This window comes from Channa argus, chromosome 22, assembly GCF_033026475.1.
Source record: "Channa argus isolate prfri chromosome 22, Channa argus male v1.0, whole genome shotgun sequence".
NCBI lineage: Eukaryota > Metazoa > Chordata > Actinopteri > Anabantiformes > Channidae > Channa > Channa argus.
In genome coordinates, this window is record NC_090218.1 from 12575335 (window position 1) to 12591182 (window position 15848).

The 15848-nt window shown below is 38.4% G+C and overlaps 2 protein-coding genes and 1 pseudogene across 2 annotated transcripts; 2 read left to right on the forward strand and 1 right to left on the reverse strand.

Annotated features, from left to right (window-relative positions):
* Positions 1-2872: 2872 nt before the first annotated feature.
* On the reverse strand, positions 2873-3832 carry LOC137108222 (odorant receptor 131-2-like). Its single transcript, XM_067492585.1, has one exon. The coding sequence runs from the start codon at positions 3830-3832 to the stop codon at positions 2873-2875; it is 960 nt and encodes a 319-aa protein (XP_067348686.1).
* Positions 3833-9165: 5333 nt separating this feature from the next.
* LOC137108223 (odorant receptor 131-2-like) lies at positions 9166-10160 on the forward strand (annotated as a pseudogene).
* Positions 10161-14210: 4050 nt separating this feature from the next.
* LOC137108224 (odorant receptor 131-2-like) lies at positions 14211-15209 on the forward strand. Its single transcript, XM_067492586.1, has one exon. It carries the CDS (start codon positions 14211-14213, stop codon positions 15207-15209), a length of 999 nt encoding a protein of 332 aa, XP_067348687.1.
* Positions 15210-15848: the final 639 nt, after the last annotated feature.

Here is a 15848-nt window from a genome sequence, read left to right on the forward strand (position 1 = left end):
ATATTCTACCTCCTGAGCCATAGTGGCTTCTTTCATGAAGGTCAGTCTGAGGACAGTAAGAATTTGTTAATACTCTCCACATATGTTAGGATGAGATCTCAGCCTTTGCTGTGATGCCAGAGTTTCAATCAACAGCACAGATGATACGCAAGTATGGACCTGATGGCCTGATCTTTGAGCCCGTAGACGAGAGCACTGGGACACGTGGGGAGCATAGTAAGAAACACATATAAAACACACTGGGTGTGCACGAGTATCGCATATCTCTCCACAGACATTACCACCAGAGATAGATAGAGGGGACATTTCGTTAGTGGGATCAGCGAGCGTGACCAGGACAAACACGCAGGGTACGTTAGAATTTTCCAACATGAAGCCAGTAAGTACAGTGACTGTCTCACTGCCATCTGCACAGTGTCTGCAAAAAGGAGGTGAAACGGAGGAATGTAACAGGATTCACACCACAGCAGTTTGCTCCTCAAGGTGAACAGCATGGTCCCATTAATGAAGATGAATATACAGCCCAGCACTGTAATCAAAGCAGAAAGACGTATTCTTTCCATTAACCCCAGTGCAGTTATGTTGGCCTTAGACTGAGCAGGACGGGGGATGTCAGAAACATTGGACATGTCAAATAGTAACCTCTTAAAGCTGTAGCACAAAAGCCCAATAATTCCCTGCCTATTTGTTTTCTACGGACCTTAACAAGCTTGTAGGCCTGTTTTCCTACCAATTTCCCAGGGCAGCTTGTCTCTACTCACAGCCTCTTTGTAAGCTTTATCCTCTACTGCGTTGACGTGACAACATCAAAATACGTCACATTTCTGGAAGCCTGTGGTAAAACCTGTGTCAGACTTGTGCTGCTTGTCTTGATGATTCTAAAATGAGCAGGTGAATTGGTAACAGGTATCATGAATGGGTACAAAAGGAGCATCTACAAGGTTCAGTCTTTGTAAAGATGGGTCATGGTTCACCACTTTATGCCAAACTTCAATTGACTAGAACATGATCCAAAATTGATTAAGGTTGAACAAGGTCACTGCAGAGAAAATTTTGAGGCCACGTTCAAAAGTGATGAAGGTTAAGGAGGAAATTCTCAAGTGAGAAAAACAGCTTGAGGCAGAAAAGAGTGGAACCTTAAGGAAGCACAAACAAAACACATTAATCATCTAATAATACGTATTTCAGGAGAGTAATCCTTACTTAATTTAAAGGATTTCTGTCCTTATTTCAGTTTATTTTCAACTTAAAAGATAAATTTGATCATCCGATGATTGGTCTATTCTTAAATTGATCATAAATTAAAGTAATATAAATTGAAATAATATAAATTTTAAAGAGAATAAAAATGTGATGTTCATAAACAACATAAAACATAACATAATATCCACATGGAATATGTTGGTGCTTCTTTCTCTAGTAAAATCACTTAGTTTAGGTAGTTTTTTTCTTTTAACAACCTTCGTAGCCATGTTTGATCAACCACAACTAGGTTAAGTGATATTATAAATGACATCTAATAAAAAAAAAAACAATTCAGTGAGACACACTGAAGTTAGTAGCTATAGTTATATTTCGGTTAGTGTGTTGTGGTCAGCACATACTGAAAAGTCCAAGAAAGAAAAACCGGTGAACTGATGACACGGTCATGAGCAGCCAAGGCTTAGTGATTCACATGGCCAATTTATTCTGATCCAGTTAAAGAGCTGCTGAAAAGGAAAGTGATGCACTGCATTTATAGTAAGACAAGACAAAACCAGAGCATAATTGCACAATGGAAGGCAGCACGATACTTGTTTTGTGTTGATTATAATTTGCAAAAGCCAAAAATCCTAATTGAAAAAAACAAAAACAACAAAATGTGATTAATTACATCACCAGAGAAGATAATCACAGCAGAGTGATATGTTGGATTTTAATAACCAACTAGTTAACTATATGATTTTAATTGGTTTGATTATTGTACAACACACCCTGTACATTCAACAATCCATTTTGCCCATATTAACCCGGAAAAAGGTTTTACTTGGTGTAACCACTCATATTATTACAGGCCTTTAAGAGATTTCTCAAAAAAATGCTTCAAGTGTTGTGGGACAAAGTTCACAGTCATTTGTGCAAAAATATATGAATTAGTTTATCTGAAGATATTAAAAAGCTTCAGCTGTTCAAATGTGTCGCAATAAGTATAAATGTATATCTTCCAAAGTTGCAGCTTTAGTTTCTTGTTTTTGCCACTTTTCTTTTACTGCAAACCAACAGGAAAACACCGTTAAAGGAAACACAGTGATTGAAATTTGGACTAAAAACACTTTAATTTTGGAAAATAGATTGATTATTACACAAAGTTTGTCTTAGCTTAAGATCCACATTTCAATATTGTTTTGCCCAAAACAAGGACTTTGAATTTTTCACTTCCACTGAAAGGCCTTAAACAGGACTAACGATTAAAGCAACTAAGACCTATGACTGTGGTGCAGGAAGGTAGAGCGGTTGTTCACCAGTCTCGCAGTTGTTGGTTCAATCCCCGGCTCCTCTGGTCACATGTCACAGTGTCCTTGAGCAAGACACTGAAAATGCTGACCTTGCTGCTCCCGGTGAGTGTGGGCCAACTGTATAGCAGCTCCCCCATCAGTGTGTGTGTGCGAATGTATAATGCAAAGCAGTGTAAAGCGCTTTGAGAGCCAATAGGTAGAAAAGTGCTGTATAAGTGCAGAACATTTAGCTATTTCTGTGTCCAAATTGATTTTTGTGTTAGAAAACGCTTAAAAAATGTGAACCCATCCTTTAAGGCACCACAGCTGCCTTGGTTGAATCTGTCATTGTTGCAGGATTTTCCCTATGTGTTACTATCTCAATCACTACACCCCGATTAGGTGTAGGTGGAGACAATAGGGAGCTTCAGCTGACGACAGAGATAGTACATGAGGATCGGTCTGATGGTCTGATCCCTAACACCATAAATAAGGGAACTCAAACATCTAGGGAAGATGCAAAAACACATATAAAAAAATATGTGTACACGCACTAGTACTATCCTTGTTACAACTGTTGAAAGAGCTGTAAGCACAGGGTTCAGAATTGTTGAGAAGAGAGTGAGGCCCAGTTGTACTAGATGCAGCAGCAGTGTGTTACGAGCCTTTTGTGCTGAAGCTTCGTCTGTAAATGCTGACCTTGCTGCTATCATCACACCGATAAAGGAGGACGTGATCACCACACCAGCTGATATGAACAAGAAACAGGTGTAGGCTTTGTTATAGTGATTAGACACAGAATCGAGAAACATAGCCAAATCAGAGCAAAACTCTTTCATCTGCAGGTTCTCCAAGTGTTTAAATGGAAATCGTAAAAGTAGAAGAACTCGAGTGAAGACGTTTAGTGAACTGAAGGCCCAAACTACAAGGACTGCAACACCTGCGTTCCTGACGGTGATGATGGCAGCATGTCTCAGTGGGTAGCACACAGCCACGTATCTCTCTAGAGACATCACCACGAGTGTGAGAGGAGAGACATCGTTGGTGAGGACAGCAAGCATATTGAGAACACCACACACAGGGTATGTCAGTGTTGTCCTACATGCAGCAATTAAATACAGTAAATGGCATAGTGCCATCTGCACGGTATCTGCAAAAAGGAGGTTAAAAAGGAGGATGTAACGGGAGGTGTCACAAAATGCAGCTTTACTCCTTAAGGTGAACAGCATGACTCCGTTAATGAAGAGAAGCACACAGCAAAGCAGCGTAGCCAGAGTACAAAGCAGGACTCTTTCCGTTAACCCCTGAAACTCCTGTTCACTAGTGACATTAGTCTGAGACTGACTTGCATTTGACATTTTAGAGAAGCAATCCGATCGTTAATGTCATTGGAAAACACAACAAATTGCTTTCAGTTTAAATTCCAACAACAATCAAGACGCAACCTTGGCAGTAAACACACATTTCCTCTGTAGACAGTTGGCCAGTTTCCATGTGAGCAGAGCTGGTCTGCAGGCTTTGCGTTAACTCACAGACAGTATATCAGCTCTGTCACATGTCGTCACATCATCACATCACATGTCTGCATGGTTAACACACTCTGATTACATCACCTCTACTCCAACACTAATTTACCCCAAACACCTTTGTCAAGTTCTATAACTGACACAAAACTACAACAGCAACAGGAGGCTAGATTTCAGTGAAGACTAAAATCTTTTTTACCAATTTCTTTGTGTGAAAACCTCAAACACAATCTCAAATATTTTACTCAGATGTTGATGAAGAATATCCAATAAGCCACTTCTGCTCCTCCCTAGGTCAGAAGTGGGGTAAATTTATCTTTGTCTACTGATATTCTTCTAATTATTACACAAATAACAACTCATTTTATGTTTCTCAATATTTAACAACACTAAATCATTTCCATAGCAAACACTAAATGAACTTAATAGTCACTGAGGGTGTTTTCACACACAGGCCTCTGTAAACTCTGTCCCCTCAGTGGATCAATAGGTAGACAAAGACAAAACGGATTGAGTTCAAAATAAACCAAATGCCCTTTTAAACATTTAGATGTACATGAGTCCATTTCGTATTCGAGCAGGTTTGAAAGGTGCAGTTTGAATAAATTTTTTATTACATTAAAAAGTTTCAATAAAACTCATAATGATCTGCTGTGGTGACCCTGAACTCACAGGATGAGCTGAAAGGACAAAAACATTAAATATAAAATCATTGTCTGTTGCAGCTTAAAATTGTCGAGTAAATCTTCAACGTACACGTTGGGGGATGAAGCGCATTAAAGAGTGAACTTAACTTTACTAATCTACTTTGGACTTGTTTGTTTTGTTAAACTTTGTCATAGTTTCTCCACCACACAAGTAGAGAATCCCAGTAATAAATCCCCACAGGACAAACTCATCACGTCAATATTTACAGAAGCCATTAATTAGCAGTGGTTTGAATATTAAACGTGTCTAAATAAAATATCAAGAGACTAGGTCTGATGGGAAGGACGGTCTCCGACAACCCACAGTCTGTTCCACAGCTGAAGCAGAACAGTGGCAAAACAATGTTTTCACTGAAGAAAAAAAACTACGGCACAGACACGAACTAAAATGTTGTTCGCACAAGTGAAATTAACTCAAGAAAGTTGTGTTTGGGTCTGTGGCCATTAGGACCTTGGAGTTTCAAAACTAAGCTCTTGTAAGAAACCTGTAAACTGTAGATATTCTATAAGGTTATTTGGTAATACGGGGGTCAAAGAATAGTATCAATCGCTTGTAATTACATTTTTTTATAGGGGTGTTTTTTAATTGAAAATCACTTATTTAAAAACAATACATACTGTATAAGATAATTTTATGACATGAATAGGTACTGAATAACTTTCACCAATCTGGCCTTAATCAGTTATGTCAAAACTAAAGTAGGTGGGAAAAGCATGTTTGGCCAAACATGCTGTAGGGTTCTGGAGACGGGAGAGATCTTTTTTTTTAGAATTCTTCAATTCAGTAAAAAAGAACTTTCTTGAAAGTGAAATAAATGAAGTTAAACATACAAAACAGTCTCATTTGAAGTTAGTGGACACTAACTTGCTTATTAAAGCCCAGATACAACATTCAGCATTTTTAGGTTCATCACAAGTGTAATTATCAGGGCCATTTCAGACGTGTGATATTTGATCAGTAACATCAAATCTTTACTAAAACGCCTTTTATATGTTGGGGTTAAACACCTGTCATCACACAAAGTGGTTAAGTTCAGCTTAACTTTTACCAACACTGACCTTTGACCTCTTTACTTTTTATTAATCGCTGTAAGTGTTTTGCCATGATTTCCATAATCAGTACCATTTTAAACATAGTTTTCTTAGTGGAGTACTTTTACTTTTGTACTAGTTTTCTTAGTACTTTAAGATTTTAAGTGGTGCATGTAGTGGAGATTCTATTTAGACTAACACGTGTACTTGTACTTGAGTAAAGAGTTTTGTGTAGTTCTTCCCACTCTGCACACAGTGTATCACATGATGCTTTGTATGAGGCTGTGTAGCTGCACACTGCTCTGAGAGGCCATGCTGATCCTGGTCCTGCACAAAATTATGAAGCCCACTGCGTAATGGAACTATTTGGTGTATATGCCAATATATTCATATGAACAGGTCAGTGCAGACGTACTGATGATGAGGATGATTCAAAATAAACACAAAACAATAAGAAATGATGGAATGGACTATGATTCTAATTAACAGAGAAAGGAACCCTCACTTGTCCAGTGTAATTATAAGGGGCTTCATAGAAGCAGAATTACACAAGGACGGTCTTTGACCTTAAACTTCATGGGTTGGAGGTCCTAGCAGTCACGTATGACATATTTTTATGAATTGTTTAATTAGAGCAAAAGTAGTATATGAGCCGGTTCCACATTGTTTCTGAGATCACTCTGGAACACTACCATGTATTTTTGTAGTCCCCACAACTCTACTGTAACAGAATAGAGTAACATTTTCCCAATTTACTTTTATTCACATCTTATCAATAGTTTAAGCAACTTGAGATTTGAATGAGATTCTGATGTATTGGGAGATGAAGTAGCTCATGAAAAATGCATGTGCTGAATTTAGCAGGATTTTTATTTCACTGTGTTGAGTGGTTTACTCAACATGCAGGTGAATACAAGTATCACATCAGGCAAAACATCCATATTTAATACTGATGGATTCTGGATCAGTGCTAAAAAAGGACAACTCCAATGACAATAACCCAACTTACTGAAACACATAAATTTAAATATTTACGACTGAAAAAAGCTTTTGTTTTAATGATAGAACTGAAAACTTAAGTTTTCTCCATTACTTTTTCTGTGTGCTGTGCTTGTTAAACTTTGCCACACAGGTTCTCATCATCCCATTACTCATAAAAATTCTGACAGCCACTGGAGGCATTAATTATGTCCTTGTTTTACTGAAAACATTAATGAGCAGGGCTATGAATATTTAATATCCCTAAATTAGTTATCAAGGGGTCTGGTCGGATGCAGGGACTTCTCACGGAGACACCTCTGGGTTTTACAACAAACTAAAAACAATATTTCCATAACAACAGTAACACCTCATTAGGTGGGTCCACTTTCTACTAACTTGCATCTGAGGTCATTTTTTTTCTTTAATGTTTTGGGCATTCAACCCTAAGACATAGGCCTAAAAATGTTAATAAAATTACATTTAAAAAGCTTGGAAAGCTTCAACACATGAATAGGCCAAAAAGCAGTCGACAGGGGTTTGACTTCTGCTCATTTCCCAGGACACATCACACAGACAAAGGCCAAAGGACAAACTGATGTTGACCAGTGACCGAACATCAGCACCCACACTAATTCCAGACGTTACACAAACCATTAATACATCTCTCACAACAGGCACCATCACATTTCAACAGGCCAGTACCCCACTGTTTAAGTCACCTACTCATGACCTTTGAAAAATTAGATGTGTCTTCGATCAAATTTCACATTTATTTTCTTTGAACAACCTCCTAGATGTCAAAAAGTATTCATTCTACAGAAATAGCATTGCTGACAGTTGTAGAATCCTCCTGTCCGCACTGTCTGACTTAGCCATCTCTCGTATAGCTCTGAGCTGGCTTAGGTCTTATATCCATATGTGGATGAAGCTTAAAGGTTTCTTGCCAGGACCAAGTTTCTAACTCCTACTGCCTCTTCACCAATAAGCCACAGGGCTCAGTTCTAGGTCCTCTGCTTTTCCCATGTGACAGTAACTGAACACTGCATTTCAGTCTTTATTAGATTAAAATAGTGTGATTAAAACTCTAAACTTAGTCCTTCTATGCAGCATTGTAACAGATAATTTAACAGTATTTGCTCATAATTCTCTTTTGTCTGACCATTTTGTAATAAAAGCTGAGTTTACAGTAATGGACTATACAGCAGAAAGATTTCCACTACAGGGGCTTAAGTGAAAATGCTGTGAACAAATTTAAGGAAATGATTTCTTTTCCACCATGTGTCAATACAATGGAGAGTAGCAACCTTTGTTTGACTCCTGTACAAGTTAATTATCCTGTTGATGATTCTGCAGCCTGGTACAATTCACACATGGGCAGATTAAAGCAGGTGTCACAAAAGTTAGATAGAAAGCGGCGTTTCGCTAATTTAGAAAAATCCCTGTTTAGCCTGGAAAAACTAACTAATTATGTATTTTAAAAAAGTCCTTCATGATGTCAGAACAGCATATTATTCATCACTAAGAAGACAATAGGAACAACCCACAGTTTGTTTTCAGCTCTCTAACTAAGGCTGAGTAAGAGCCATAGTTCTGTTGAATATTTTTTTACAAAGACTGGAATATAGATTTGGGAAAAAAGGAGCAACTGCATTGGTTTAAATCTGTCAGACAGATTCCAATTTGTTCATGTTAATGGGCTCTGTGTCAGAACCAATACTTTTCACTATGTATCTGTCACCTCTAGGCAACAATATTAGGAAACATTCCATAAACGGTAAACGGCCACTTATATAGCGCTTTTTTTACCCAAAGCGCTTTGCGATGTTGCTTCCCATTCACCCATTCACACACACACTGATGACAATGGCTACTGGAGGTCACTGTGATGTGTCTTAAGAAATATGGCATGAGATTATGATTCTAGTATGGAGCAGCATTCACGACAGTGTCTATAATCCACTATATACAGTATAATGTCTGGGTTTATATGACATATAAAGGACCCATTGGGTATAAAAGCTTACTAAGGTGCAGCATTTATAAAAGTAGTGAGGGGGGCTTGTTACTGATTAACTTAGCCAGGTGTTGGGGCAATGAAACTCTAGGTTTAGACAAATCTCCTGCCAGTAAGCAGGACAAAATATTACATCACCAATAAACAACGTGTTACTCCTTCCAACATGTCATGGAGTCACATGAAGTGGGTGGGAGGACTTAGCTCATATACTCTGTGAAGGCCAGCAACCTTTCAGACCAGCACCGCCTGTGTAGGAACATACAGCCTCTAGCCTGCACGTGTTACATGTATGTGGAGAAATGTGGGGTGTTCTTGTGAACTGGTAGGCATTCGAACTCTTCTGATGAATGTATGAAATTTCATAGCAACATAAACTGAGCCAGGTTAATTGTGAAGGATAATACTGTTTAATGAATTGTTTGTCCATCATGTCTGCAAATTGGACTCAGACAAATGTCAGTGTTGGACAGCAGTATCAGGAGTTATTGGGATTTGTGTTATTTTCTGTTCTGTCCACTGTGACATGCTGCCTGTTTCTCTTCATTAATGGGACTATGCTCATCACCCTGAGGAGCAAACCAGTGAGACCCCATGTTACATTCTTCTGTATAATCTACTTTTTGCAGATACAGTTCAACTGGCACAGAGTCAGGTATTGTACCTCCTGGCTGCTTGTAGAATAAAGCTGACATATGTTGTATGTGGTGTATTTACTATGTTTGCAAATCTCACAACTGTGATCTCTCCCCTCACATTGGTGGTGATGTCTCTGGAGAGATATGTAGCTGTGTGCTACCCACTGAGACATGCTACGATTATAACCATCAGAGCCACAGAAGTGGCTATAATTATAGTATGGACTTTTAGTTCAACAAATATCTTTACTCGGGTTCTTCTGCTTTTACATTTTCCATTTAAAGACCTGCAGAGTATGCAGATGAATGAATTTTGTGCTAAAGAAAGCATGTTGCTTGATCCTATTTCTAATCTATATGACAAAGTATTTACATGTTTTGTGTTTGTATCAGCTGGTGTGGCAGTCAGTTTCTCCTATGTTGCTGTGACTGTAGCAGCTCGATCAGCTTCCACAAACAAAGCTTCAGCCCGTAAAGCTCGTAATACACTGCTGCTGCACATGGTGCAGCTGGGCCTCAGTCTCTCCTCAACAATACACAACCTATTGCTCATAGCTATAATAAAGATCGTAGACAGAATAACACTTGTTCATATTCAAAGGATCATGTTTGTGGGTATTATAATCCTGCCAAGATGTATGAGTGCACTAATCTATGGCATCAGAGACCAGAACATCAGACCTGTCCTCATGTCCAATCTCTGCTGTCAGTGGAAATGTTCACCTGTGTTCCCACTTGTTTCAGTCAAGTCTTGTCACTTCTTGAATAAATCCAACATAATAAAATAAGAGGACTTAATTTAATACGGAGGGAATATCATGTGTGGCTTTTTTGTGAAAGGTGTATTTCATTAATGATCCAGATTTCATACATTACAGTAAGAAAAGTCAAATATTGATAGAATGTAAAAAAACGTGGCTCCATTGTTTTGGCTAAACAGCAAAATTCTTAGTGGCAGAAATGTTCGTACCTGGACCAACACTAAAACTGGAAAGTCAAAGTTGCTCAGACGCAGCCTATTTCCACCAAGACCGTCACACTTTTACAGAGAGATCATTACAACTAAACGAGGCACAAAGCGTAAACTTTTTAAGGGTATGTTCCTTATTTCTTTAGCCCATTTTATATTTGCTCCTGTCGTTTTTATTTTATAAAATGTTTGTGCTGTTTCAAAAGTGTTAATGGCTTTAGGACCTTTTGCCCCCTGCAGTGAGTGACATCACAGCCAGAGTGTAACAGGGAGAGATAATCATGCACAATGTTTCTATTAACTGTGTCCTCATGGCCACAGTTTTCGCTCTACAGACACATTTTCATGTTATTAGTTTTTTTTTTTTTCAGGAAACTACATATTAATGAACACTCAGTACAAATACACGATGTTGTATAAATATGCTGGATTTGGCCAATTCGTCCTCATGGATCAGCACAATAACTTATCTTTTAGATTCTATGCCTTTAAAGTGAGCACATGTAGACATATTTCTTGTATAAGTAAACTTGTTCATTAAATAGTGAATTTGTGTGTTTGGGAAGCTGTTAATATTAGAATTATGGTTTATTCTTGGTAAACTAAAGTTAGAGGGTCGTAAATCAGACACATTGAAATCTGTGTCCACAGCAATGCAACACACATTCTCATTTACTACAACGACACAGATCAAAACCACAAAGACCCACAATCACAACACAATAAAACTATGAATGTTTCAGACGTGCTGTTTCTGATTGACTGTTAATTTTTGCAGTTATAGTTACACCTTCATCACAACGGACATTTTTCATGGCAGCCAAGATTCAGGTGGACATTTTCATTATAGGTCTACAGTTGGTGAGAGGAACATACAGCAACACTGCAGCATGTAGTGGTTATAAAGTAAAAGCACAGGTTCTGCCATGAGATCAAATCACTGACGTGCAGGATTCAACCCCTTTAAAGTAAAAGCTTTTTATTATTATTTTTTAAATAATACAATTTCAATAGAAAAATTAGTTTGCGATAGGCTCAAAACTGAAAACCATATGTTTTAACATGAGCTCACATCACTGGCCTACAGGATTAAACATTTGAGAGTAAAAGCCATTTTGTTACTTTCTTTCAAAATAATAGTATTTCTACTGTAAAATGAGCATTTTGTAAATTCTAAAGAAAAGGGTTTTAATATGGCTGACGTCACTCACCTGCAGGATTCACACCTTCAAAATATAAGTCTTTCAGTTACTTTCTTTCAAAATAATAACATTTAAATGGTAAAGTAAACCTGAGGTGACCTTAAGCTATGACAATTCTAACTTAACCTTAGATTGTCCAACCTGCTGAACACAAGAGTTCAGTGAAGTGATAAGTGGATGTGCATCATTTCATCATATATTCATTCATTACTTATTGGGGTAATGTACAAACCCAATTCCAAAAAAGTTGGCACACTGTATAAATTGTGAATAAAAAAGGAATGCAATAATTTACAAATCTCAAAACAATATATTTTATTCGCAATAGAATATAGATTAAATATCAAATGTTTAAAGTGAGAAATTTTTAAATGTCTTGTCAAATATTGGCTCATTTTGGATTTCATGAGAGCTACACATTCCAAAAAAGTTGGGACAGGTAGCAATAAGAGGCCGGAAAAGTTAAATGTGCATATAAGGAACAGCATGAGGACCAATTTGCACCTTATTAGGTCAATTGGCAACATGACTGGGTATATAAAGAGCCTCTCAGAGTAGCAGTGTCTCTCAGAAGTCAAAATGGTCAAACGATCACCAATTCTCCCAATGCTGCAGCGTTAAACAGTGCAGCAATATCAGAAAGGAGTTTCTCAGAGAAAAATTGCAAAGAGTTTGAAGTTATCATCATCTACAGTGCATAATATCATCCAAAGATTCCAAGAATCTGGAACAATCTCTGTGCTTAAAGGTCAAGTCCAGAAAACCAAATTGTCTGCCTGTGATCTTCGGGCCCTTATGCGGCACTGCATCACAGACAGGAATGTTAGTGTAAAGGAAATCACAACATGGGCTCAGGTATACTTCCAGAAAACCGTGTCGGTGAACACAATCCACGGTGCCATTTGCTGTTGCCGGCTAAAACTCTATAGGTCAAAAAAGAAGCCATATCTAAACCTGATCCAGAAGCACAGGTGTTTTCTCTGAGCCAAGGCTCATTTAAAATGGACTGTGGCAAAGTGGAAAACTGTTCTGTGGTCAGACAAATCAAAATCTGAAGTTCTTTTTGGAAAACTGGGACGCCGTGTCATCCGGACTAAAGAGGACAAGGACAACCCAAGTTGTTATCAGCGCTCAGTTCAGAATCCTGCATCTCTGATGGTATGGGGCTGCATGAGTGCATGTGGCAGGGGCAGCTTCCACATCTGGAAAGGCACCATAAATGCTGAAAGGTACAGTATTTCCAAGTTCTAGAACAACATATGCTCCCATCCAGATGTCGTCTCTTTCAGGGAAGACGTTGCATTTTCCAACATGACAATGTCAGACCACATACTGCATCAATTACAACATCATGGCTGCGTAGAAGAAGGATTCAGGTATTGAAATGTGCAGCCTGCAGTCCAGATCTTTCACCCATAGAAAACATTTGGCGCAACATAAAGAGGAAGATACGACAACGGAGACCTAAGACAGTTGAGCAATTAAAAGCCAACAGGCCTATTTCTAAAGTTGAGCAACTTGTCTCCTCAGTCTCCAGATGTTTGCAGACTGTCATTAAAAGAAGAGGGGATGCTACACAGTGGTAAACATGGACTTGTCCCAACTTTTTTGAGATGTGTTGATGCCATAAAAATATAAAATCAACTTATTTTTCCCTTAACTGAGAAAATGTATCATACATTTTCCACAAAAACATGGTCAGAATCAAGAGTCAGGTAACTCGGAGTTGTACTGATGGAAGCGACAACAAAGATGATGATCCGACAATGAACCAAGGGGAGAGCTGGGTTTAAAAAGGCAGGGGAACAGGTGAAAGCAATTGTGATCGGTGATGACTGGTGAAGCTGGAGACACGAACTGGGGACAGGAAGTTGAGAAAATGGCTACAAAGTAAAAGTCCAGGGCAGAAAGGTGTTGGATCATGACAAAAACATGTACTTAAGAGAATCAGACAGACGATGAATAGCTCATCCACATTAAATACAATATTTAGAAGTTAAAGTGAAAGTTTGTGCACCTGAAATATCGGTTAATGCACAGAAAAGCGATGGATCAAAACTCATCAAACTCATCACTCAGCACTTTAATTCTTGCGGGATTTGCTTAACTGCAACAGAGTGATGAGGACTTTACTTCCCAGCAACTCTTACGAGAAAACAGTTTAGTACTTGTAACAGTATTTTGTATCCATGACTACTAAGATCTAAGTACTTGTTCTTGTCCTGAGTCTGGACAAAATATGATATTGGGACATCGCTAATTAAATATGAACACACTTTGCCTCCTAGACATTCTTACTCATGTTTTTCATGGATTTAATAAATGTAATGCACCTTTTGACTGGTACTGTAATGGTAAAGATCATCAAAATCAGCAAATCTCTATTTGCTAATATGTTTCCTCTAATAAAAGTAATGATGTCACAAGTGGGTGTGTGCACCGACTTCATATACTCTTCACAGGCTGGAGAACCTTGCAGACCAGCGCTGCCTAATTTAAAATAAGCACAGCCTTCTGATTGTGTGTACACGGTCATTTCTGCTTCATCTCTTCTCCAGACAATAGATAATCAGTGTTATGAGAACACAAACTATGGAATAATTTTGTCTTTTAACATCCTTTTTCAAACAGGTTAAAATCTTCGATTTATCAAATTCTTCTCTGCAATGTTATACGCAACCCAATCTCAAACTAACCTCACTGTTGTGCTGCAGTATCAGGGATTAACGGAATTAGTGTTGTTTTCTGTTCTGTCTACAGCACCATCCTGTGTGTTTCTCTTCATTAATGGAACTATGCTTTTCATCTTGACCAGTAAACCAGTTTTTCGTGAGACTTCCCGTTACATTCTACTGTATAACCTCCTTTTTGCTGACACCGTGCTGCTGGCACAGAGTCAGTTACTGTACTTGCTGGCTGCTTGCAGAATAAGGCTAATGTATCCTGTGTGTGGTGTTCTGACTATGCTTGCCAGTCTTACAACTGTGATTTCTCCTCTCATGCTGGTGGTGATGTCTCTGGAGAGATATGTAGCTGTGTGCTACCCGCTACGGCACGCTAGCATCATCACAGTCACAAAGACAAGAGTGGCTATTATTATAGTCTGGGCTTGCAGTTCACTCTATGTACTTTTTTGTGTTCTTTTAATGTTACGTTTCCCATTTGAAGACCTGCCAACTCTGCAGATGACAGACTTTTGTGGCAAAGAAAGCATGTTGCTTGATCCTATGTCTGACCTTTATGACAAAGCCTTGACATGTTTTGTGTTTGTATCAGCTGGTGTGGCAGTCAGTTTCTCCTATGTTGCTGTGACTGTAGCAGCTCGATCAGCTTCCACAAACAAAGCTTCAGCCCGTAAAGCTCGTAATACACTGCTGCTGCACGTGGTGCAGCTGGGCCTCAGTCTCTCCTCAACAATACACAACCCATTGCTCATAGCTATAGCAAAAGTTGTAGACAGGAAAATACTTGTTCATATCCAAAGGATCATGTTTGTGGGTATTATAATCCTGCCAAGATGTATGAGTGCACTAATCTATGGCATCAGAGACCAGAACATCAGACCTGTCCTCATGTCCAATCTCTGCTGTCAGTGGAAATGTTTGTTCCCACTTGTTTCAGTCAAGTCTTGTCACTTCTTGAATAAATCCAACATAATAAAATAAGAGGACTTAATTTAATACGGAGGGAATATCATGTGTGGCTTTTTTGTGAAAGGTGTATTTCATTAATGATCCAGATTTCATACATTACAGTAAGAAAAGTCAAATATTGATAGAATGTAAAAAAACGTGGCTCCATTGTTTTGGCTAAACAGCAAAATTCTTAGTGGCAGAAATGTTCGTACCTGGACCAACACTAAAACTGGAAAGTCAAAGTTGCTCAGACGCAGCCTATTTCCACCAAGACCGTCACACTTTTACAGAGAGATCATTACAACTAAACGAGGCACAAAGCGTAAACTTTTTAAGGGTATGTTCCTTATTTCTTTAGCCCATTTTATATTTGCTCCTGTCGTTTTTATTTTATAAAATGTTTGTGCTGTTTCAAAAGTGTTAATGGCTTTAGGACCTTTTGCCCCCTGCAGTGAGTGACATCACAGCCAGAGTGTAACAGGGAGAGATAATCATGCACAATGTTTCTATTAACTGTGTCCTCATGGCCACAGTTTTCGCTCTACGGACACATTTTCATGTTATTAGTTTTTTTTTTTTTCAGGAAACTACATATTAATGAACACTCAGTACAAATACACGATGTTGTATAAATATGCTGGATTTGGCCAATTCGTCCTCATGGATCAG